Source organism: Pelodiscus sinensis, chromosome 14 (genome assembly GCF_052426305.1).
Source record: "Pelodiscus sinensis isolate ZL-2025 chromosome 14, ASM5242630v1, whole genome shotgun sequence".
Classification (NCBI taxonomy): Eukaryota; Metazoa; Chordata; order Testudines; family Trionychidae; genus Pelodiscus; species Pelodiscus sinensis.
This window is the reverse complement of record NC_143065.1, coordinates 38,254,396-38,279,540: the sequence shown is the minus strand read 5'-3', so window position 1 is coordinate 38,279,540 and position 25,145 is coordinate 38,254,396. Positions and strand designations below refer to the sequence as shown.

Genomic DNA, 25,145 nt, shown 5'->3' with positions numbered 1-25,145 from the left:
TAAGTCTTTCATAAAGCTCAGCGGGTAGCCAAGTTAGTCTGTACAGAAAAAAACAACGAATGGTCTGGTAGCACTTCACAGATTACATGTTTTGTTAGTCTACAAAGTGCTACCGGACCATTTGTTGTTTCTTTCATAAAGGTGAGGGAACTATTTTTTGTTAAATAATCCACATGTATGGAAACAAAACCATAAGTTATAAACTGACCATATGTAAATAAATGTAAGGAACTCTAAAGATTATAATTTTTACTGGTCATTCTAATTATGGGAACTTTTCCAACTGGAATTCCTGGGGCACAGTTTAAAAAAGAGGAAGTTTAGAGACTAAATTGGAGGACTGTAATTACTCCTGTAAACTGAGACTAGAGAATATGCTCTGACACCACTTCCCGATGTCTTAAATTTCAAGTTAATCTAAAGAACTATCATTAAGGTTCTGTTTGAAAGACAACAGTGGATGCCACTGATGTAAACCCTAGAGAGAATGCTTCAAACTGGCAAGGAGGGGAAAAAAAGATATTACCTGTGTGCAAGTGTAGAGAGCCTAAAGAATGAACTAATGCTGAATATCAAGGTTGACAATGCACACTTAACCCCATAGATATATGGATTAACCAAGGAATTACTTCCACACCTGGAGAGTCAGTTGGGGACTACAGGCACCGCTTGTGTAATAAATCATTCAGTTTCATGTAGATTTTAAGATGTACCTAACCAGTACACTTTGAATTGCCACAAGAAATCCAATGATGTACAAATGACAGGATGTAGCAGATCATCAAAATTACTTTTATTGGGAAGTAATATTTTTCTTTGGTATATTCAACACTAATTTCTGATATATTCTATAAAGCAAAATTAATTTACTTTCAAAGTGGCGTGTCCGGACACTCCTCCCCGTTTCACTGGCAGGAGAATTTCTCAGGTTGGATTGCCGAAAATTCTCTGGCCACAGATGGCCAGTAGGCCATGAGTTTGAGACCCCTGCTACAGATGCTCCATCTTTAGTATTCTCATAAATTTTAACAATACCACCTGTGAAACAGCTATTTAACAAGGCTATATTAGTGTCAGTATTTATACACTGCCTTGTTGATGAAATTGCCTAGATCTTTGATTCTAAAAAGAAAAAAATGGTGCCCCTCTTCTGGGCATTGCAGCATGAAGCATAACTGGCAGTCTTCTCAGTGCTGGTGTAATGGCTTAGGCTTTGGCCAGGTTTGCTTTTGGATGTGATGGCTATAAAATGGCCTGCAGGAAGTCTTCTGACCATACAGCAAGATATTGGTTGAAAATGTAAAGAAGTGTGTATGTGGCTTAGATGCCTAAGTATATTTTCAAAAGGGACTTATGCACTTGAGTGTGAGTAGTTCAAAAGATCTATAGGTGCCTAAAGATATAGATGGGTAGCTAATAGGATCTGAATGGGGGTCAGGCATTTTACTGCTTAGGTACTTTTCAAAATCCCACAAGGCATCTATTACCTCTTCACCTACCTAAATACTTTTGAAAAAAAATCACACCTTTAAGCACCTAAGTGCTGACATCACTTTTGAAAACCGAACTTAGTCTTCTAAAAAGTCAGATGCTTTTGAAAATACTACTCATTAAATAATTTATTAGAGACACAACAAATTCTCTGTAGGAGGACATCTTCCTAGGAAATATTTTTAAATCATCATTTGTTGTAATATTTTTCAGAGGGGTAACAAAAATTAAAATCTCTCTATACAAGTTATTTTACATCCCATCATAGTTAAAAAAATCATTCAGGCAGCACTTATGAAGAGGTATGAGTTCCTGAGAGTCATAAACAAGTATGAAACTTCAGGGAGCACAGGAGGGGGCCTCCAGACCCCTCCAGGAAAATTTAAGAATTCCTACTTTACACGATAGTTTCACACAAACAACATTCACAATTTCTTTCACACACACAGGTACGTACACATCATAATAGGTATTTCTGCTTCATAAACCATTGAACAATCTTATCTTTACTTTGGTATTCAATGATAAGCAAAACAAAGTGAAAGTTCTCATGCACATGATAAAAACACAAGCCATTCTTTAGTACTCACTGTGACTTTATGATTCCGCATCATATTATCAAACTCTTCATTAATTTTTTTATATTTTTCTTCTGTATGTGGGGTGAGCACATATGAAGTGTCAGGGTCCGGGCTGTCACACCCTCTGTGTTCCTTCTTGTTCAGAGCCTAAATAATGAAGTTAATAAAAAGAATCAACAAATAAAAAGTAGAGGTAAAATAAAAGTACTTACAGGGCCTCGCTTGAAAATAAAATCACTATCTTCATTTAGTTTGCTGTATCTGTCCTCCGATAGTGGACTGTGCTCAAAGTAATCGTCAGCATCAGGGCTCTCACAACCATTAAGGCCTTTTTTTCTTAAAGTCTGAAATACAATTGGAAAATTCACATACAAATAATACTAACTTGCCAAGACTTTTTGTAAACTGAATCATATTCAGAGCCACTGAAACTACATAAAACTGTCAGAAATGCAATCCAATTTAAGACATAACCTTGGCCTTTCAAAATAAGTAGCTACACAGGGCACCACTATGGAAGATGCACTTCGAGGGATACCCTCTCAAAGCTCTGATCTCATGGGTACCTACTATAACCTATCATAACGTAGACCCCCAGCCTTTGCTTAAGCTACCAGCAGGGGCGGATATAGGGCAGGGCGAACTGGGCGGCCGCCCCAGGCCCCGCTCTTCAGAAAGCCCCGTGCATGCGCTGTGGCGCCGCTGCGCATGGTGTCACTGCGCATGCGCCGTGGCAAAGGGGGGGCCCTGCAGAATTACGCTGCCCGGGGCCCTGCAAAACGGTCATCTGCCCCTGGCTATCGGCTGATACAATCAAGCAATTTGACATATAGAAATAGCACTGAAGGTTACAGCAAGAGGTAAGAATTGTTAGTGATAATAAAATGTTATTTCCTGTATTAGCACAATCATCAGCAATGACTTTTTTTTTTTTTTTAAACAATGTACTCTGTAAGGAGGATGCTGTGCGACAATAAATTATTGGCCTTGTATTAATAAAATATTAATGCTGGCTTTCCAAATTTCTCACTAGACAACAGGAACATTAATGGTGTAGAATACAGTGAGTAAAATTTCCAAATTAATGGTATTATTGAACAGTTCTAACTAAGTTTGTAACAATTTGCTGATTAGCTAAGGCACAATTTCCTTCAGTCACTCTGCATATAACATCAGAAAAAATACCTGTACAACAATCCAAGAAGAACAATTTTCAAAATGCAACCATTTAATCCCTTTCTAATATGCCGCAGTTTTCCAAACATGAGCTTTTTTCACATGTGCATCTTCTGCAGTGAGTTGGTGTGTTGCTTCGCTGGGACTTTCCCTGTTTATTATATATGGACCTGCATCAACATTCCCCTTAATGTTCATCTCTCTGCTATGATATCAGCTACCAAGAGACAGGTTTTTGAACTATGGCTCTCTTGCCTATAAGATCTTGTAAAGCATATTCATTCTTCAATTCATATTTTTTCTTGGGATTGTTAGTTTAGAAAATGTACAGACCAAGCAAGCTCATTTTCTTTTTTGTTTAAATAGAATATCTAAGTTTCACAAGTTTAGAAAACTGTTAAAGAAAATTATATATAATCATAAACATTTAACTGTCAGAAATGTGAGAGAACAGTGGTGCAAAGTGTGTCTTCATTTGGACAGACAATTCATCTTTATCCAACTTGTTTTGGTCTTACAAATAAAAACCTAACTCCACAAATTTAAATCAAAGCTGTCATTTTATGTACTATAGAGATATTGCTTTCTGTAGGTTTCCTAAGCAACCTGAAAGGTGTTTGGTTCTGTCATGGTTTGAATTTCCATCCAACAATTATCAGTGAATCTATGGTTAGAAGAATAATCTCTGTACAATTATTTGTTAGCTTTTCTGTAAAAAAATGTTATCTTCCATTTTCGGATTAGTAAGAGTATATATCAATACTTTATTAAACAAAATATGGTGCCTGTATCTTGAGATGATAGGAGTCACACTATCAGCATGGTAAACAAACTATACAAATATCTGTGACTGAATTTCTTCAAAGAAATGTTCATCTTAACCTAAGAATAAAGTGCACAACCAATTGCACTTCTGCTAAAAAATAAGCATTTGTACATACTATTTTGTTAGCAACAGATTGCTTAATTTCACTTCCTAATGGTAAGGCAACACTTTGCGAAATTCAATTATGTAATATGAGATTCTCAAAGAACACAAGTCATCATTAGTGAGATATAATTCCTTCTCAATTTACTTGGCATGTGTTGTGTATCCCACACATACACACACACACTGCCTGGAACTCCCACAAAAATTTAATCACTAAATCAGCATATGGGGAAAACAGGTGTAGCTTTCTCTAACACCTGTCACGGCATTGAACTCTGCTGGTCTAACCAATCAGGTGGACACTTATATGGACTTAGCCATACAAGGGCCTGCTTTTTAGAACTCTGAAGGTCGGAGACTGTTATCCCTCCCAACCCTTCTCAACAAGTTCAGACTGTCAGTCCTCTACACTTTGGTATCAGCAGGGAAAATGTTAACACTCTATAATCTGGATTACATTTAACCTTTATAATCTATAAATAGAATTTGAATAGGTTATGTCTGTACATAGATCAGAATGTGCATTCTGTGCTCAGCACTCTTTTAGGAGCAGCAGTAGCATATGTTATAGTAAAGTACTACTTTATGTTCAAACAAATTAGAAAAAGGCAGCATGCAAGAAATGTACAGTGGATATCTGGGAAAACTTCAGTCTATACTTTATATTCTATATTTAAATACTATGAGAGTTTTGATTTTTATAATATTTGAAATTATTTTGCCAAATATTTTATAGTAATTACATTTAAAATCTAGGAATTTTGTTACTGTTTCTCTCATAATTAGGGATGTTAAAATTAAATTAATCAACTAATTAATCTTGAAGAAATGGAAGTTCCTTGACTATTCCATTAGTCGATAAGGGCACTTCCGCTTTGAAATGTAGCAAGGGCCTGCCCAGCTGTTGCTACTTTTCAAAAGGCGGAAGTGCCATGCTACCTTCTGCCTTTGAAATGTACAAGGGCCCCAGCAGGGGGTCTTGTGCATTTCAAAGACTGAAATGCCACTTAGAGCCTGGGGCCAGCGGGGGACTCTGAGTCCCCTGCTGACCCCAGGCTCAATGCGGCGCTTTCACTTTGAAATGTATAAGAGCCCCAGCGGAGACTCTTGTACATTTCAGAGATGGAATTCCACCACTGCGCCCCGCTCCCTCCCATGGAGCTGGGGGGAACTGGCTTTTAAGCCAGTGGTCCTCCCAGAACTCCCTCCTCGCTGCCTCAGAGAGGCAGCAGGGGGGAGAGGGCGCGACTAGTTGATTAGTCACTTACATCCCTATTCAGAATGCCCAAATAATCAATACAACTTAAGTGGAAACTTCATAATTCAATTCTTTAATTTTCTCAATGCATATCCTTCAGTGCTGCCCACCAGCACTGAAGTTTAGAAATGTAACAAACTATTAAAGTGTACATATTAGGCTAAATATGGAACAACGCAACTACCCACTTTGCACTAGTTATTTTTCATTCTGATAACAATGGGGTTAATGCTACTCTGACTCACAAGGAAGTAAAATGCCTCAGTATCTTTCCACTTGAAGAATCTGGAAACCTTCACTCCAGATGGGATTCGTGTCATTGTTATGGAACTTAAAGCTATGGCTGGTTCACTATTAAAGATAAATACAAGTTTTTGTTTGATATCCAAAGCTCTGTCTCTTTATCATCCATACATGAACTGTCACTTTGAGGACTTAACTGCCTAAAAAGACTGTCTACTTATCACTATCCAGTAGCATAATAGTAAAACTTTCTCCTGTATGGCTGGTACTAACAAGTGGAATGCTGTAATCTGTTAACAAGGCCAGGCGAAGCCTGTGGGAGACAAGCCAGCCTCAGTTTTCTCACAGGCTACAAAGTTAGTCATGATAACAGGCGCTCTCAAAAAACAGAAAGTTCATGACTACTGGGAATCAATCTGTTTATGCAGGAAAGAAAAATTCCATAAACAAGAGCAGGCTCCACCCTCTATATTTTTTAAGTTATTGCTTCAACACTGAATGTAAGTAAGTGATCCTTGCAAAATTCTTTCCTGGATACAATCATGAACCCTGAGAAAGTTTTTGATCCATGCAAATAAAGCATAAGGAGAGGAAAAAAACCCCCAAATATGACTAAATAATCTTTTCATAAATATGGGGAGTGGGGCCACACAAATATTTGAATGGTACTAAACATCAAATTTTAAATTTTGGAATTCAGTATAACTAGAACAATGAGTACTTCTTTTACTGGTATTTCATTTCCTGTTCTGTAATGGAATGTTTAAGCATTATAAAGAAAGAACACAAATTCCTATTTTCTGGCTTATTTCAGAAGTATACATCGTCCTCACAATAAATCTGTGCTATTTTCATTTTCTTTGCTGGTTTCCTGCCAAAGATTCTGAAAGCCTTTTCTGAAAGTTATTTTCTAATCCACTATGTTGAGCTCCTAAATGTGGTTTTCTAGCTTGGGTGCTTATCTGGATCATTTATTAGTTGAATTACAGGATTTTTATTGTAAGAAATTCACCATGAGTGCTTAGAACAAACAACAGCAGATGTGGAATCTGTATGTACACAACTCAATGGATGATGGTTTTGGGTTGACTTTATTGTAATCGCTGGTATGAGGAAACACTGCATGAGGATGGCAGTGATGGTTTTAAAGGTTTTTAAAAGTTATTTGGACAGCAGTACAAATGTTCCAATATTTTGCTGAACCTCTCTCTGACATCTTATTGTTAGATCAACACCTTGGTCAATTCCTTTACGGGAAATATACAACCCTGATAGCATCAGTGCTCGCTCCATGTCTTCTAACTTGCCAAAAGCCTAGTTTGGAGGCCTCCTCACTAGGCACAAAACAATTTAGATACCCTATTCAATCCTGGATTATGCTGCTAACATTTACAAGAATGTCAATTAGTATTAATTGCCATGGTAGTATTTATGATATGAACACAAACAGAGGAAGCAGTGGACTGGCTCGTGTAACAGTACTTAACATATCTTAACATTTATTTTACTGTCTACTATCACTACTACAACTTTAGAGCTCTCGCTGAATGAGTGTACTTTAAAATTAGTTTTTATTTTATTGTATTAGCTGCATTTTCTTTGAAAAAACCTCATTGTGTCACTATCCAAAATGTTGTACTTGTGTTAATAGATCTATGTTTGTTTTTTTCCTTTGTCCACGGTAGTGCTCATTTGGGATGTGACTATTTAACCAGTTATTTGGTAAGGTAAGCCTATAACAATACTATAACAGTTAAAAAGTTTTCTTATAAATTATTTACCAATATATTGTCCAGAATATCAAGGTATCACAATAATTCTGAGTAAAGTGATGAAATGCAAAGACACTTGGGAATGATTATAGTCTTTGATCCTATATTACAGTATGTGTGGGGAAGCTCTCTCTGGTATTCATTACCAGAAATTAAGAGGTTTGAAATAAATCATAAAATATCAGGACTGGCTATTTGTACAATGATTCATTATATCCCACTTTAGAAAGAGCTATTCATCAACCTTAGATGCAAGAAGGTCTATTGCTTGAAAGCTTATCAGTGTCACTGCTGCATGCCTCTATCTAGCAAAAGACAGTTTTATTCTAAAAACTGGAACATTTTCAGTATCTGGCAAATTTTAACCTGTATCTCAGGCTCTCGAAGGATTAAAGCTAGCTGTCAAATGCCACTGAGATACAATAAAGACTGCACTCAGGATTCAAACCTCTGTTTCCAAAAGTAAAGCATACTGAATGTTTTTATAGTAGATGCTATATGCAACTTAACAGAAGTGTTTCAAGCTGGTAGTTATGAAACACACATTAATTTAAGAGAGAAAAACAAACTGCCAAAAGTCTAAACATATTTCACAAGGTATGAACCTCCCCCACAGCACAAAAGTACTTTTCAGTGTGTAGGAAAGAAAAGATGGGGATACTTTTACTTCATGTTTTACACTAAATATATCTAGTAACCGGTTGACATTAAAAATGCTGCTGTTGCCCTAATAATGACTAATTCCTAGTGGACTCCTTGACCCAAATGCTTAAGATGTCTAGTAACCTGCCAGTAGAGACAATATATTGTCGCCACAGTGAAGATGAAATCAAACTCTCGAAGGCTGATGTTTTACGTATTTGCCATTTCACTTTATACAATTTATTGGATTAATTATATTATCTATCCTACAGGTATTTAGGGTTGACTGATCGTTCATATTTTTTTCTATTTAAAGTACAGTGAATAGGTGTCCTTCTTGAAAAGAGTTTATGATGAGCTGGTTGCCCCAGCCTCTCCTAACAAGGGCTAAACCCAGCCCTGGGAGAGGCCTGAGATTAAGGAGTTCACAGCTGTGGCAGGTAGCAGCTAATTAAGGCCCAACTGGGGCAATATAAATAAGGGCTCCTGGGGTGAAGGAAAAAAAAATGGTTACTTACCTGTAACTGTTGTTCTTCGAGATATGTTGCTCATGTCCATTTGAAGTAGGTGTGCGCACCGTGTGCACCGCGTCTTCCGGAGAGTTTTCCCTAGCGGTACCCGTAGCCCCAGCAGGGCGCCCTCTGGAGTGGCGCCGCCATGGCGGGGCATAAGTACCCCTGCCAGCGCTGCACCACCTCAGTTCCTTCTTGCCGGATATTCCGACGAAGGGGAGGTAGGGTGGGAGTCGAATGGACATGAGCAACACATCTCGAAGAACGACAGTTACAGGTAAGTAACCGTTTTTTCTTCTTCGAGTGGTTGCTCATGTCCATTCGAAGTAGGTGACTACCAAGCTAACCCCAAGGAGGAGGGATTGGAACAGTCACTGCACCAGAGTCACAAAGGAAGGTGAACAATAAACAGATTTATTTGAACAATAAACAGTGCCAATTCACCAACCCAGAACAAGACAACCAGATGTATAACTTTACATATTTACATTACAGATTCAAGGACTGCAGAACCCACCCTTGCATCCTCCCTGGCCTGTTGAGGTAGCGCATAATGTGTTGCAAATGTGTGGAAGGAAGACCAGGTGGCTGCCCTGCAGATTTCTGTGATCGGGACCTGGGCACCAAAGGCCACCGAGGACGCCTGCGCCCTGGTGGAGTGTGCCTTCACCCTGGGTGGGGTTTTACCTGCCAGGTGATAGCATTCTGTGATGCATTGCACCACCCATCTTGTTAGCCTTTGCGTGGAAATAGGCGACCCTTTCACCCTGTCTGCGAATGCAATAAACAACTGTTGTGATTTATGGAATGGTCTAGTCCTATCAATGTAGGACGTCAGTGCCCTCTTAGCGTCCAACGAGTGCAGCGCCCGCTCCTTAGAGGAGGCGTGGGGCTTTGGGAAAAAAAAACCGGGAGATAAATCTCCTGGGATAGGTGGAATGGTGATACTACCTTCGGAAGGAAGGCTGGGTGAGGTCGTAACCTTACATTGCTACTGGAAAACACAAGGTAGGGTGGGACTATAGTCAACGCCCTTAGTTCTGACACCCTTTGGGCCGATGTAATAGACACGATAAAGGCAACCTTTAATGAAAGGTGCAGCAGGGAACACGTGGCCAGCGGTTCAAAGGGAGGTAGCATAAGCCTGTGGAGGACCACGTTAAGGTCCCAGGCGGGAAGCGGGGCCCTCACCCAGGGGTACAGCTTCTCCAGGCCAGTAAGAAACCGTTTAACCACTGGGTTAGAAAAAAGGGAGACTCCTGCCGTACCAACATGGAAGGCGGAGAGAGATGCCACATGGACTTTGATAGAAGAGAAAGATAGGCCACTAGACTGAAGTTGGAAAAGATAGTCAAGGATAGATGGGATAGGAGCCGAGGACGGGTGCACTCCTCTTCGGGACGCCCAAGACGAGAAGCGCTGCCACTTGCCCGCGTACGATCGTCTGGTAGAGGGTTTCCTACTACTGAGGAGAACCATCTGAACCTCTTGGGAACATTCCCTTTCCGGCTGGTTCAACCACGGATAAACCATGCCGTTAGGTGGAGAGACCAGAAATCCGGGTGAACCATGACTCCCTCGCCCCAGGGCTGGGTTAGTAGGTCCCGGACTGGAGGGAGTGCTATCGGGTCCTGGACCAGCATGTCCAACAGGATGGGGAACCAGAACTGTCTGGGCCACCTGGGGGCTATGAGGATGATCGAGGACCAAAATGTCCTCGCCCTGGTCAGTACCCTGGAGATCAAGGGAAAAGGGGGAAAGGCGTAGAGTATGCCCTTTGGCCACACGGTCATCAGGGCATCCCCCGAGAATATTTCCCCAGCCCCAGCAGGGAGCAGTAGTTCCGGCACTTGGCATTGCCTGCCGAGGCAAACAGGTCTAGGTGGGGATAACCCCACCTGCGGAAAACCTGGCGGAGGGCAGAGTCCTTTAGGGCCCACTTGTGGGCTCCAAAGGATCTACTCAGAGAGTCCGCCAGCAGGTTTTTGCACCCCGGAAGATATTCCGCTTGAAGTGTAATGTCGTGTGTGACACACAAATGCCAAAGTTGTAGGGCCTCTTTGCAGAGGGGAGGTGAACGCGTCCCACCCTGCTTGTTGAGGTAAAAGACAGCCGCTGTGTTGTCCATACGGACCAGAATCGAGCGGTGGGCGAGCCTTGGCAGGAAGGCTTCACAGGCTCGCCTCACTGCCCGCAATTCCCGGACGTTTATGTGCAGGGCTCTCTCTGAAGGGGACCAAGGACCCAGGGGTGGGTTGTGAGTACAGGTGATCATGCCCCGAGTTTGGGACGTAATAACGCCTCTCGACCCCTTTTAATGTAGGGGATATGGAGACGCTCCAACGACCGTCGCTGCGGTAAGAAGGAACTGAGGTGGGCAGCACCGGCAGGGGTACTTATGCCCCACCATGGCGGCGCCACTCCAGAGGGCGCCCTGCCGGCGCTACGGGTACCGCTAGGGAAAACGCTCCCGAAGACGCACTGCACGCGGTGCGCACACCCACTTCGAATGGACATGAGCAACCACTTGAAGAAGAACACACTCTTGGCTCCAGTTGTTGAGCAGGAAGGACCTGGCTGCTGGGAGGCTGGAGAAGGTACCTGCCACAGAGAAGTGCAGGGGAACTCTGACCAGGCAAACTCTCAGGCTGGGGCCATGCTTCCAAGGTATTAGGGCTGCAGTGAGGCAGTCAGTATACAAGGCAGGAGATCCACATGCCTTGCCAATGGTGAGAGGCCATTTCAGACTGCAGTTTGCCCCTGAAGCAGTGGGTCACTGAGGCAAAATGTATATAGAGGATTTGGGGTTCCCTGGGAGCGGAGCATTCTTGAGTGCAGGAGCACTGCCACAGAGCAGTACTGTGAGGGAAAAGCACTGTGGATTGGGAGGGACACACGGCCTGCAGTAATTCAACTGACAGGTAACTGAGGATGCGACACCAGTCAACAGAGGATGCACTGAGGCTGAAGAACTAATTCCCAAAGTGACCAGCAGGAGACGACGTGGTGGTGAGTCCCAACCTCTGTTACAGGGTTCTAAGGAATTACCTTACCTTGGGGGGGAGGGATAGCTCAGTGGTTTGAGCATTGGCCTGCTAAATCCAGGGTTGTGAGCTCAATTCTTGAGGAGGCCATTTAGGGACCCAGGGCAAAATCTGTCAGGGATGGTACTTGGTCCTGCTGTGAAGGCAGAGACTGGACTCGATGACCTTTCAAGGTCCCTTCCAGTTCTAGGAGATAGGCATCTCCATTCATTTTTTTTACCTGTTTATAAATAATCAGTAGATAGTTTTGGGTTGGCATGCTTGCTTGCAGTTTATCCATTAACATAAAAGAAATGTTACTTAATGAATGACCTGTTAAAAGTACATCTGTGTTTGTCTCGAGGAAGCAAAATACTTGATGACTTGAATGAACATTTTATTATTGCTCTTAATGTAGTCTACAAACTAAATATCTTTAAAAACAAGTTCAACAGTGCTCACTGTAACACTGTACAAAGAGTGCACAGTAAGATGACTGGAAAATCTGACAACCTGTATACATATCTGCCCATGGTTCACTCAGAAGACTACAGTGGTTGCAAAGTTAACAAAATCATATTTTGCCAAACTCTGAATTAGGCTTTTATAAATGGCCTTTCAATACCATAACATGGTTTCTTATGGCCTGCTTGCTTACAACTGATGTCAAATGATCACACAAATTTTCATACCCACCTGACTTCCCAACATGCTGGATAAGGAAGAAGCTATCAGAGGAGTTCTTTCCAAGCTGCTAACATTCAATACAGTTTAATTAAACTTATAATGCATAATGATACATACCAGCAACAACAATCACTAAGGGAAGGTTACTCACCTTCAGTAGTAACTAGAGTTCTTCAAGATGGCTGTCTCTGTGAGTGCTCCACCTTAAGTGCGCCAGCACTGCTGCGCCCTTCGTCAGCAGATTCTTAATAGCAATGCCTCTCCAGTTGGCTGTGCACGCAGAACACTGGCACGTGACAGTTGGAGCTGTCACCCCACACGCACAGCCAACTGCTGCCTCAGTTCCTTCTCTGACCTGGACATAACTGGATCTGAAGCCGAGGGGAGGAGGGTGGGTGGAGCACCTACAGAGACCATCTTGAACAACTCCTTCTTCGAGGAGTGTCACCATGTGTGTTCCACCTTAGGTGACTACAATGCAGTGTCTGTGCTTGGTGCTGGGTGCTTTGGTTGTGCTAACTTAGTAGCTGTGAGAACAGTTCACCCAAAGCGTGTAGCTGTATTGGCAAATGTCTGAATTGCATAACGTTGCGTGAATGTGTGCGCTGAGTCCCATGCTGTGGCCTTACATATAGACTCAGACTTTAAGGTCAGAAGGGACCATGATGATCATCTAGTCTGACCCCCTGCACAATGCAGGCCACAGAATCTTACCCACCCCCTCCTAGAATAATCCTCTCACCTATATCTCAGATATTGAAGCCTTCAGATAGTTTGAAGACCCCCAAGATGCAGAGAATCCTCCAGCTGTGATCTGTACCCCATGCTACAGAGGGAGGCAAAAAACCTGCAGGGCCTCAATTGGTATCCCCTTGAAGAAAGCAAGTGTAGACGCCATTGCTCTTATATAGTGAGCCCTTATGTTGGCAGGCGGTTCCTTGTGGAATATGTCGTAAGGTAGTTGTATGCACCCCGATAGCCATTTTGATAATCTTTGCTTGGTTATGGGTAACCCTCTTGATCTTTCCACAGACAACACAAAGTTGTGGGGATTTGCAAAAAGGTTCAGTGCATTACAAATAAAAGGCTAATCGCCCTGCGGACATCTAGCGTGTGTAGTGCCCTTTCTCTGTTGTTCTTGTGTGGTTTGGGGAAGAAGACAGGTAAGTATATCAGTTAATTGCAATGAAACGAGGTAAGTACTTTAGGTAGGAATTTAGGGTGCGTATGTAGTACCACCTTGCCTTTCTGGAATACCATGTAGGGTGGTTTTGCCAGGGTGGCAATTACCATTTCTTGCAGTGGTAATTGCCGAAATGCCACCTTCATAGTAAGTGTAGAAGGGAGCAAGTGGCCAGTGGTTCAAAGAGTTTGCCCATAAGAGCCCTTAGGACCAAATTAAAGTCCCATGTGGGGATCAGGTCCCGTCTTGGTGGAAACATATTCTGCAGGCCTCTACGGAATCTTTTGGTGGACGGATGAGTGAAGGCAGAGTATCCCTGTATTGGAGGGTGTAATGCTGCTATGGAAGAGAGATGTACTCTGAGTGAGCTCAACGATAGTCCTGTCTTGTGCAAATGTAGTAGAAAGGCCAGAATGTCCAAGACCCCTGATTCTGTTGGGGTGAGATTGTGTTCTAAATACCATAGGCTACGTCTACACTGCAGGCTTTTTGTGCAAGAACGGCCATTCTTGTGCAAAAACTTGCCAAGTGTCTACACGGCACATGCATTCTTGCGCAAGTAAATTTACAGTAAGGAGTCAAACAGAGGGCTTCTTGCGCAAGAGTTATTCCTCTCCCCACGAGGAATAAGCCCTCTTGCACAAGAAGGCAGTGTGGATGGGCAACATGGGTTTCTTCTGCAAGAAACCCCTATGGCTAAAATGGCCATCAGAAATTTCTTGTGCAAGACCGCATCCACAGTGCCATGGATGCTCTTGCACAAAGACACATGGCAGCGTGGATGCACTCTTGCGCAAGAAGCCTGCAGTGCAGACGTAGCCCATAGTGTAAAGCAATGTCATTTCTGACTGTATGTCTTCCTAGTTGCAAGTCTGCAATAGTTGATTATTTGTTTTACTTCCCCTGGGTAATTGGCATCCGCCTGCATCTGCCAATTGCTAAACGTGCATGAAGATGAAGTATGTTTCTTTCTGGGGGGTGTCTGTCCGTCCTGTCGTGTCATCAGGGATCAAAATGGTAGAAGAGCGTAAGGTAGTTAAGTGCTCATCTGCAGTAGGCAAGGATACCAAGCCTGTCTGGGCCACTTTGGGGCTATCAATATGACCATCACTTTGTCCTGTCTGATTTTTAGGATTGTGCATTGAATCACTGAGAGCAGTGGAAAAGCGTACAATAGTAGCGCTTCTTACCTTATGCTGAATGTGTGTCCCAATGACCGTATGCCTATGCCCATGTGCCAGCAATAATACGGGCACTTCTTGTTTTTGTGGGTGGCAAATAGATCTACCATAGGAGCTCCCACTTTCCGAGTTATATAGCAGAGAATTGTGGGGTTGTGAGAGAAGTCTCTACTGAGACTGTCCGCCAGGATCTTGTCTTTGCCTGGGAAGTAGGTGGCTGTCAGTGTATTGTTTCTTGGTATGCACCACTCCCAGAGCTTCACTGCTTCCAAATATAACCAGAAAGATTGTACTCCCCGTTGTCGACTGATGTAGTACATCGTCATGGTGTTGTCTGTTACTATTTGGACTGTTTTATTCTGAGTTACAGGCTGGAAGTAGGCACAAGCCTTGCGGACTGCCCAAGTTTGAGGAAGTTGTGTTTGTTCACCTCGCACATGTGCCATCAGCCTTGTACCACTCATTCTCCCAGGTGAGCTCCCCATCCTATCAGGGAGATGTCTGTGGTTATTGTTCGTGTTGTGGGTGGCCGCTGAAAGGGTACCCCACTGCATGCATTGCAGTGTAGTGTCCACCATGTAAGTGTGATAGAAATGTAGCCGTGTTAGTCTGGGGTAGCAGAAGCAAAATGCAGGACAATGTAGCACTTTAAAGACTAACAAGATGGTTTATTAGATGATAATATGTAAGTGTGGCCTTTGTTTTGTTTGGCATGGAGAACTGCCTGTTCAGGTCATCTGTGTGTGGTCTGTATACTGTTCTGGGCCATGCCTGTAATGGTCTCACATGTAGTCGGGCATTTGGTACCACAAACGTGGCCACTGCCATGTGACACAGTAGCTGTAGACACTTTGCCGTTTTAGTTGGGCTGACCTGTATTAGGGTCACAAGGTCCTTGATCGCTGAGAACCTGTGTTCTAGTAATGATGCCAGGGCCTGGGTGCAATCCAGGTGCACTCATATGAACTCTATTTTCTGTGAGGACGCGCTTTTCCTGGTTTATCTGTAAACGTAGGGATTGGAGCAGTTTTCTGGTGGTCTCTACTGCCTTGTGCGTAGAGTGCTGTAGGGCCTTTCAGAAGGCAATCGTTCAGTTATGGGAATATGGTTATGTCCCCTCCCCCCAAGGTGGACTGCTACCACTGCCAGAACATTTGGAAAGACTCTTAGGGATTTTGAGAGCCTGAAGGGCAGCACTTTGTATTAGAAATTTCAATCTTTTATGGTGAATCTCAGAAAGTGTCTGTCGAATGGATATGGCTATGTGAAAATACCCTTAGTCAAAAAATGTGGTGTGTGTATTTTGCCAAGAGGGCAGTGTAGTTGGCAATCCTGAGTTGGAGGCTAGCTGATGAGTAAGCCCTATGAGACTGCGGTATATAAACTGTGGCTCCTATGAAGCAAGGGTGAGGGGGAGAGCATTTCTCCCTCCCTCCCCCTGCTCCCAGTCTTTGTTCTCTCAGGTTTTTATAGCTGTAGAGAAGGAGGTATTAGCTAACTAACAAACACTAAAACTACAGCGTAACCGAAAGAACAACAATGAATCTAAGCGAATGCTCTATGTAACTAAGCCGGTAGTGGTCAGAGGACTAAGGAGGCAGTTGGCTGTGCGCACAGGGTGACAGTTCCAACAGTCACATGCCAGAGTTCTGCGTGCACAGCCAACTGGAGGGGCATTGCTACTAGGAATCTGACAACCATGGGCACAGCGGTGCTGGCGCACCTAAGCTGGAGCACCCACGGGGACATTCCTTGAAGAACAAAGCAGGGATGTGAAAGGTTAACCAGTAAGCATCATCCCTAACAGATAATGCTTACTGGTTCCAGTTAACTGTTAATCAGTGGGGACCTATCTGCCATGGGCAGGGGACTACTTCAGCTCCATGGGGAGCCTGCTGCAGAAAGGGGCTGCTCTGGACAACCCCAGGTGGGGGGGGAGGTACCCACTTTACCCCTCCTTTAATCTGTTTAACTAGTTAAACATTGTTTAACCAATTATCAGTTAAAGGCCATTTTTCATCCCCAGTCTAATAAAAAAATTTAAAAGGCCTGAGCATGTTCCATATTGATTAATGGACACAATTAAAGTACCCCAATCTAAAGATACAGGTGGGAAGAAAAACCTCTCTACAGCAATAATACAGTATGCACCAATGAATTTAAATTAATTTCTTAAATTGACCTCTTATTAAAATGGGGAATTTCCCAAATCTAAGAGCATGATTTTAAGAGGGGTTTAAATGACAGACACAGATTATTTACATTAAAATTTGGCCCCACTGTGCTAGGCAATAGCCCCTCTTTACACTCAAATGTCAAAACATGAGAGAAAGGAAGTATTAATATACACATTTCAGAGAGGGGGGATTAAAACAGAGAGATTATTAAGTGACTTGCTCAGGCGACACAGAGAATTTCTGGATGGAAAAAAGTCCACTCAGATCTCCAGAGAGCCTAGTGCCCTAACCACAAGAGCTACCTTGGAACTTCTGAACCAGACGTAAGACAGCCGAAAAAGGGAGGAGACAAATACCATCTTAAGTCTGAATTACAACTTAAACCAGAAAACGTTTTAACGAACAAAAGCATGGGGTACTCTCTAGCAACTACTCCATTTCGGCAACATTATCCAACTTGATATACTTTACTACATATCATCTGTATAGGAAGATTCCAGGACTGTCACCTGTCTGCGGGTCACTCTGAAGCCTACAATGTCTATGAACAGAGAAACAGCTACAAGCTACAATTTGACAGCTTTTTAGTTCATAATATCACCAGGTTGAAATATCTGCACTCTGTTACTAATTTTTAAAGTCTTAGCCATTTTGATTTTATCAGTTATACCTGTGAGACAATCAAAGCCATGTTAAGGGTCCTAGACTACTGCGAGATCAACCTATCTCCACTTACTATTCAGCCACTTTGCTTAAAACAATTTCATTGATTGTATGGGGGAGAATGCATGTACAGTGGATTACTTATCCCAAATGCAAATCTATGTGACAGTAAAGACCTTCAACAACCTGTGCAAAAAATTATTTATGAGAAAGTTAAGTATTTATTTGGAAATGCTTTACATTTGCTTTCCCCACTTTGCAGCTTCTAGTTCAACTTAGATATCTACTGAATGCAAGCACTCTGCTGCATCCCAGATTATGTGAGCTATTTGAAGCAAAGTATTGAGATTACGTCTGTGTAAACAACAACAGTTAGTGCTCGACAGGCTTGCAAAAATCAAATTTCCAAATTGTGTCCCACTATCTAGGGATTCAATATAAAACCCAGAAAAAAACTGGAGAGGAGGTAGGGCTGGAATGATTTTTCATTTGACTCCTAAATCCTAGTCCTATGAAAATCACCACCAGATTCCTAACATTAAACACTGATGGAACAGGAAACCTTGAAATAACATTTTGCTATTACTTTTGCAACATGTTCTTTTCATATTCAAAAACAAATACGCACACTTCTATGTTTTAATATCTATTGCTTTAGAAATACATCTTTACAAGATGCAGGTTTCCACCCTGGGAAACAGTGACTGTGAAAGAGATTTGGGGATAATCAGATGAACATGAGCTCCCAATGTGATCCTGTGGCCTAAAAAGCTCATGTAATCCTTGTATACAGAAACGGGAATCTTGAGTATGTGTAGAGAGCTTATTTTACCTCTCTATTTGGCAAATGTGCAACTGGAATACTGTGCCCTGTTCTGGTGTCCACAATTGATGTTGAAAAATGTGAGAAGGTTTTGAGAAGGGCTGCAAGAATGATTAAAGGATTAGAAGTGATAGACAGATGGACTCAAAGGGCTCACTCTATTTAGCTTAACAAAAAGGGTAAGAGTGACCTAGTTATGGTACCATATGAGGAACAGATATTTAATAACTGACTCTTGACAAAGTCTGAAAAAGGAATATCATGGTCTAACGGCTGGAAGTTGAACCTAGCCAAATTCAGACTGCAAGTAAGATATACATTTTTAACAGTGGAGTAATCAGAACAATTTACCAAGGGATTCTCTATCACTGAAATTTTTAAAATTAAGTTTGGATATTTTTCTGAAGGATATGCTTTAGACTTATTTTGGAGAAGTTCTATGGCCTGCAATATATGGGAAGCAATTGGATAACCACAGTCCCATCTGATCCTGCAATCTATGAACAGGTATAATAGAGTAGTATTACAGGTGGTCCCCGCTAGAAGTTGTCCCAGTATACATCCGTACCACACTAAAGTCGTTGACATTTGTAGGAACTGATCATTATAAGTCCTTCTATTCCCCACTATCAGTTGTGCGAAACACTCCCCACAATTTGCTTAAATGAAAGGCAGCCGCAGGAAAAAATTCCCCGCTTTACCTTGTTTCGCTATAAGTCCAAGTTTTTTGGATGTATCTTGAACTTATAGTTAGGACCTCCTGTATAATATGATGGGTTGCTTTTACATTCTTGTTATAGATTAACAACTTCACAGATAATGGACCACTTTCCACTTGGATGGGAGAAAAGGGCACTTTTCATCTCCACAACAGCAAACGCACTAAAGGATAGAGTACAAATGGTCATTTGTTAGATCTTGCATATTGGTGCAACCCAGTGGTCCCCAACCTTTAGAGGCTGCAGGGCGCCAGGGGGCCTGGCCATTCGCCTGCCGGACGCCAGAGGGTGGGGACACATGCACGCCCGGGGGCGGCCCCCCCGGAAGCACCGCACGCTCGGGGCCGGCGCCCTCCCCCCCGCAAGCGCCGCGCGCCTGGGGCGTGAGCGGGCAATTCACGGCGCTCCTGGGGCTAGTGTCTGGCTCCGGCTCCATGCATGCACCATGTGCCCCGGGCTAGGCCAGCCCCGAGCACTTGGCGGGCGCACACAAATGGCCCCGTGGGCGCCATGGCGCCCGTGGGCACCGTGTTGGGGACCACCGGTGCAACCCAATCTAACACTAACTAAATGCTGCAATGCCACTGAGAAGATTAAAAAGGAGCATAACTTTTTTCTTTTTAGAAACAAAGATGTAGACAGTTTTTATCAACAAGACGATTTATAAATACTGACACTAATGCAGCCTTGTTAAGCAGCTGCTCCACAGGTATTATTATTGTTTATGGTAATACCAAAGATGGAGCAGGGGTCTCAAATGTATCGCTATGCCCCAAACATTTTCGCAATCCGGTCCAGGAGTCTCTGCAGCCCGAGTGGGGCTACTAGATTTCGGGACATAGGTGGGCATAAGCCCACACACATCTAAAGGACCTTCCCCCCAGCCTCTGGGAAGAATCCACAGAACCCAAAACGCCTAACGATTACAGGGGACAAATTTTTTAAAAAAAGCAGGAATGGGTGTGGAAATCAAAGGGCTAAAATGAAGAAACTGGATGAGGATACCGAACAGAGAATCCCAGACAGTGCCCACTGGCCCTCGAAGGCCTTGAGCCAGGGGATGTCTCCCAGTGGAACTCTGCCCAGATGTGTGAATGGATACAGGAATGGAAATAGGCCCCACCGTCACAGGCACCTTCCTTCAGCCAACCTCTGCTCCCTGGTCTTATAAATGGCCTTAGCCAAGAGAAAGTTGAGAAGGAGGTCCTGTGACTTTGTGGGACCATAGATGGGGTGTGCATAAATTAATAGGTGAGGAGAGAAGTGCAGCCAGAACATCAACAAGAGATTCTGGAGGAGCCATAAAAGGGGCTGTAACCTGGCATGCTTGAGACAGACATGCACCAGGGTTTCCCTCATGCCACAGAAGTGGCAAGTGTCATAGATGGGATGAACCGCACCAAGTACATGTCCGTGCTCTCTCAGCACCATGGAGGATTCTCCAGCTAATGTTCCCGGCAGGCCACAGAACCAAGGTGGCATAAACACTGGTCCACCGGGGTTAAATCTACTGTGTACTAGGGATGTTAAAAAGTATTTAATTATCATGTAACTACTGACATTTTCAGTGTTACACATGAGCAGCAATCGGATGCCAGCTTCCTGTGTGCACCAACTCTCAACTGCCTCCCTGCCACACAGAGGGAGCAAGCGGTTTCCCAGGAGCCTGTGTGCATAGGGAGCCTGCTTTTAAGTTGGCTCCCCACACATACCAGGAGCCTGCAACTAACCATGAAGGTTAATGATGAACCCAGGCTCACTGGTTAACCACATATACTTGTACTTTCACATCTCCACTGAGCGCCCCAGTTCCTCATGTGCAGAATAGAAATAATGGTAAATCTGTACCTTGCATACATATTGTGAGGATAAATTCATTAATGTTTGAGAGATTCTCAGTTGTTACACAGTGAAGGCTCTATAAGTACCTAGATATACAGAGAAGTAAGAGTAAAGAAATCAGAGTTAAACTTAAAACATTTCACTCATACTAAATGTGAGATTGCAATTGTAGAGAAGAAAAATGATCTAGTGGTTAGAGCTGTGGTCTAGACTCAAGCTATCCAGATTTAATTACTTTGCCACATACTTCCTCACTGACATTTGGATAATCATTTGGCCTCTCTTTGGCTCAGTTCCCTATATGTGAGATGGGAAGGATAAGAATGGCTTTAATGGGTTACTAATTGTTAATCTAGCACAGAATCCTGTCTTCTAACTGTGGCCATTGCCAGGCAATGACCAGAACAGGCTATCGTTGAGTGATCCAGGCCATTGTCGACTTCCAACTTCAAACAATCCATTCCAGAGACAGCCAGTGCATTGGAAAGCTTGAGCATCATGGCTAATAGCCATTGATGGACCTATCCTCCAGGAACTCATCTACAGTAAACTTCCGATAATTTGGCACCTTTAGGACCCAGGGGGTGCCGGATTATCAGATATGCCGGACTATGGGAAGAGGGGGCTATGAGGGGTCTAGGGTGGGAGGGGGATGCCACCCCAGCCCCCGCATAGCCTCCCCTTCCGATAGTCCGGCTCTGCCCCAGGCGTCCCCGATTCAGCCGCTGCTGGTCAGTTTCAGCAGCAGCTGAATCGGGACGCCTGGGGCAGAGCAGCTGCGGTGCTGCCAGGTTGGTCCCACAGCGCTAAGGGGCGGCGCTACCAGACCAACCCAGCAGCACCCCAGCTGCTCTGCCTCAGGCGTCCCCAAGTCAGCCGCCGCTGAAACTGACCAGCGGCTGACTCCAGGAAGCCCGGGGCAGAGCAGCTCTGCCTCGGGCTTCCCGGAGTCAGCCACTGGTCAGTTTCAGCAGCGACTAAATCGGGGACAGCCGGGGTGCTGCCGGGTTGGTCCCGCAGCGCCGAGGGGCAGCTCTACAGGACCTACCGGCAGCACTCCAGCTGCTCTGTCCCCAGCTTCCTCGATTCAGCCGCTGGTCAGTTTCAGGAGCGGCTGCATCGGGGACACCGGGGGCAGAGCAGCTCTAATGGTCCGGCTGCCCGGAGCACTTCAGGGTTCCTGATGGTGCTGGACCATCAGATGCCGGACCAATGGAGTTTTACTGTAATTCTTTTTTGAACCCCTCTATAGTTTTGGCCTTAACCCCCTGACAATGAGTTTCACTGGTTGCGCATTGAATAAAGAAGTATGTCATTTTGTTTAAATCTGCTACCCATTAATTTCATTGTGCAACCCCTGGTTTTTGTGTTATGTGAACAAATAAATAACACTTCATTATTCACTTTCTCCACACTGGTCATGATTTTACAGATCTTTATCATATCTCCACTTATGTCATCTTTTCCACACTAAAAAATCCCAGTGTTTTTATCTTCCCATGGAAGCTTTTTCATACCCTTAATTATTTTTGTTGCCCTTTTCTGAGAGTAGTTTTTTCCCCAATTCTAAAGTATCTTTTTTTGAGATGAGGCGAGCAGAGCTACCTGTAGTATTCAAATGGTGGGAGTACCATGGATTTATACAGTAGCATTATGATATTTTCTGTCTTATCTATTACTAACACTGCTTGCTTTTTTGACTGGCAATGCACATTGAGCAGATGTTGTCGAAGAATTGTCCAAAATTACTCCCAATCCTCTATCTTGAATGGTAGCAGCTAATTTAGAACCCATCATTTTGTATATATAGTTGGGATTATTTTGTTCAATGTGTATTATTACTCTGCATTCAATCTTTATCAGTCATTTTGTTACCCAGTCACAGAACTTTGTGAAATACCTTTGTAACACTTCACAGTCTTTGGGCTTAACCATCTTGAGTAATTTTGTATCATTTGCAAAATTTGCCACCTATTTATCCCTTTTCCAGATCATTCATAAATATACTGAACTACACAGTACAGATTCCTGTAGGTCATCACAATTTACTTAACTTCATTTTGAATTCCCTCTCTCTCTCTCTTAACCATGAGAAGATATTCCCTCTCAACGCCCAGACTGCTTACTTTGCTTGAGAGCCTTTGGTAAGGGATCCTGCCAAAGGCTTTCTGAAAGTCCAAGTACCCTATATCTGCTAATCATCCTTGGCCACGTGTGTTGACCCCCGACCCCCCCCCCCCAAAGAATTCTAATAAACTAGTGAGGCATGATTCCCCTTTAAAAAGCCATATTGACTCTTCATCAACAAATCACGTTCATTCAAAATGCCTAGTTTTCTATCTTGTCTAGATTTCGGTGATTAAAGTCAATTTTATTCACAAGGAGAATTATTTTTTGAGGTCTACCATGCTCTGTAAAAGACAAGATTAGAAAAGGAAATTTATCGTATTTGACTTACTAGGTTGCCATTAGGGATGTGAAAATTTAACCTGTTAATTGGTAAGCCTCACCCATTAAAGTTAACCAGTGGAGGCTGGGACAGCTCCCCATCTGCTGTGGGCAGTAGGCTACTTCAGCCCCTTGGAGGGACCACCACAGACGGTGGTAGGGAGAAAGATGATGCAGGCAGGGGCTGCTCTGGCCGGGCTGGAACTACCCCTACATATGGTGGGAGAAAGGTGCCGCTCCAGCAGGCCTGGGGCACTTCCCCTCCTGCTCACCCCCACTTTAAATTGTTAATTAAATAATATGTTTAACTGGGGAGCCAATTAAATGGAATTTTACACGTCTAGTTGCTTTAGCCACCTAGAGAGTTACTTACACATGTTTTAGTACTAAGTTCCTATCTTGTCATTTCTAAATTGTACAAATCTGATGTTTCAATGAACTTCTGAATCTTTGTTTAGTGACTATTCTAAAGCAGTAATATAGGGTAACACTTTTCCCCACAGTAGGCCCAATTTCTTTCTGCAAAAGGTGCAGGCATATTTTGCATCCTCAAATTAATTGTGGATGAAACTCCAAATTACTTGTCCTTTTACATTACTTATTGTGAATCTAAGGCATCTACTCAGCGAAGAAAAACCCGTGGCTGGCCTATGCCAGTCAACTTGGGCTCACAGGCTGCAGGCTGTGAGGCTGTTGCTTCATAGACTTCTAGGCTCAGGTTGGACCCTAAGGTCTGGATTCCTACCACCCTTCAGGATTCCAGACTCCAGCCCAAGACCACAAGTCTTCACAGCAATGAAAGTTCCACAGCTCTAGTCCTACAAGCACATGTTGGCTGGTATGAGCCAACTACTGGAGTCTAGCTGATGTGTAAACATACCCTAATGATGCACATATCATATAATGCAATGAAACATGTAATCGAGAAGTTAACAGGGACTAAATGTAAAGGCCACAAAAACAGGAGAGTTCAAGTTAAAAGACGAAAAACAACTCTGCGTTCACTATATTTTAAGTTCAAATGTATGATAGCTGTTAATTCAGTAGAGGGAGCAGTGGGCAATAATTTTTGAGGGGGGCCACTTCAAAATTTTTTGAAATGGTCGCATGCTGCCACGGAAGAGGCAGAGCCTTGGGCAGAAGGAGCAGAGCCTTTAAATAGCAGGAGTTGAAAGGGCTCATGCCTGTCCTGCGGCTCCCAAGCATCACATTAGCCAGAGACGGGAGCTGTGAGCTCTCTCCATTCCTGCTATTTAAAGGACTCACTGCTTCCCAACCTCGCTGCTAGCGCGTTGCCTGGGAGCCGGGGGCATGCGAGCCCTTTCAATTGCTTCTATTTAAAGGGCTTGCACCTTCCCCATAGCTGCCAGACAACGTGTTGCCTGTAAGGCATGGGGAAGGCATGAGCCCTTTAAATAGAAGCAGCTGAAAGGGCTCACACAGCTCCAGCTCCCAGCCAATGCATTGTGGGCGGGGCCTGGAACAACCGCACAGGCTAGATCAAAGCCCTAGGCCAGCCAGATCAGGCCCACTGAATGGCTTTTGCCCACCCCTGGCATAGGGTATTTCTTGTGCATCAATGGATTGCATTAGCACTCCATGCCACCAATTCCTCCCACATGATTTTTTCATTCCCAAGACAGCAGCATATCTAAATCATTCTGCATTGTATCATAGAATCAAAGGCCTTTGAGAGGTCAGCTAATTCAGTCCTCCACTCATGGCAGGGCCACGTACTAGCTAACCATTCCTGATAGTATTGGTCTAACCCATTCTTTAAAAATCTCCAATAA

At 43.4% G+C, this 25,145-nt stretch overlaps 1 protein-coding gene across 7 annotated transcripts in view; it reads right to left on the bottom strand.

Annotated features, from left to right (window-relative positions):
* The window catches only part of MEF2A (myocyte enhancer factor 2A), a 181,004-nt gene that overhangs the window by 48,302 nt on the left and 107,557 nt on the right, over positions 1-25,145 (bottom strand). For 3 of the 7 annotated variants that reach the window (XM_075896958.2, XM_075896956.2, XM_075896957.2), the window contains 2 exons: positions 2,285-2,416; positions 2,082-2,219 (listed from right to left, as the gene is read on the bottom strand). In XM_075896958.2, the coding sequence (XP_075753073.1) occupies positions 2,082-2,219; positions 2,285-2,416 (270 nt within the window). The remainder of the gene's footprint in view (positions 1-2,081; positions 2,220-2,284; positions 2,417-25,145) is intronic. The other 4 variants (XM_075896959.2, XM_075896961.2, XM_075896960.2 and 1 more) reach the window with 2 other exon arrangements.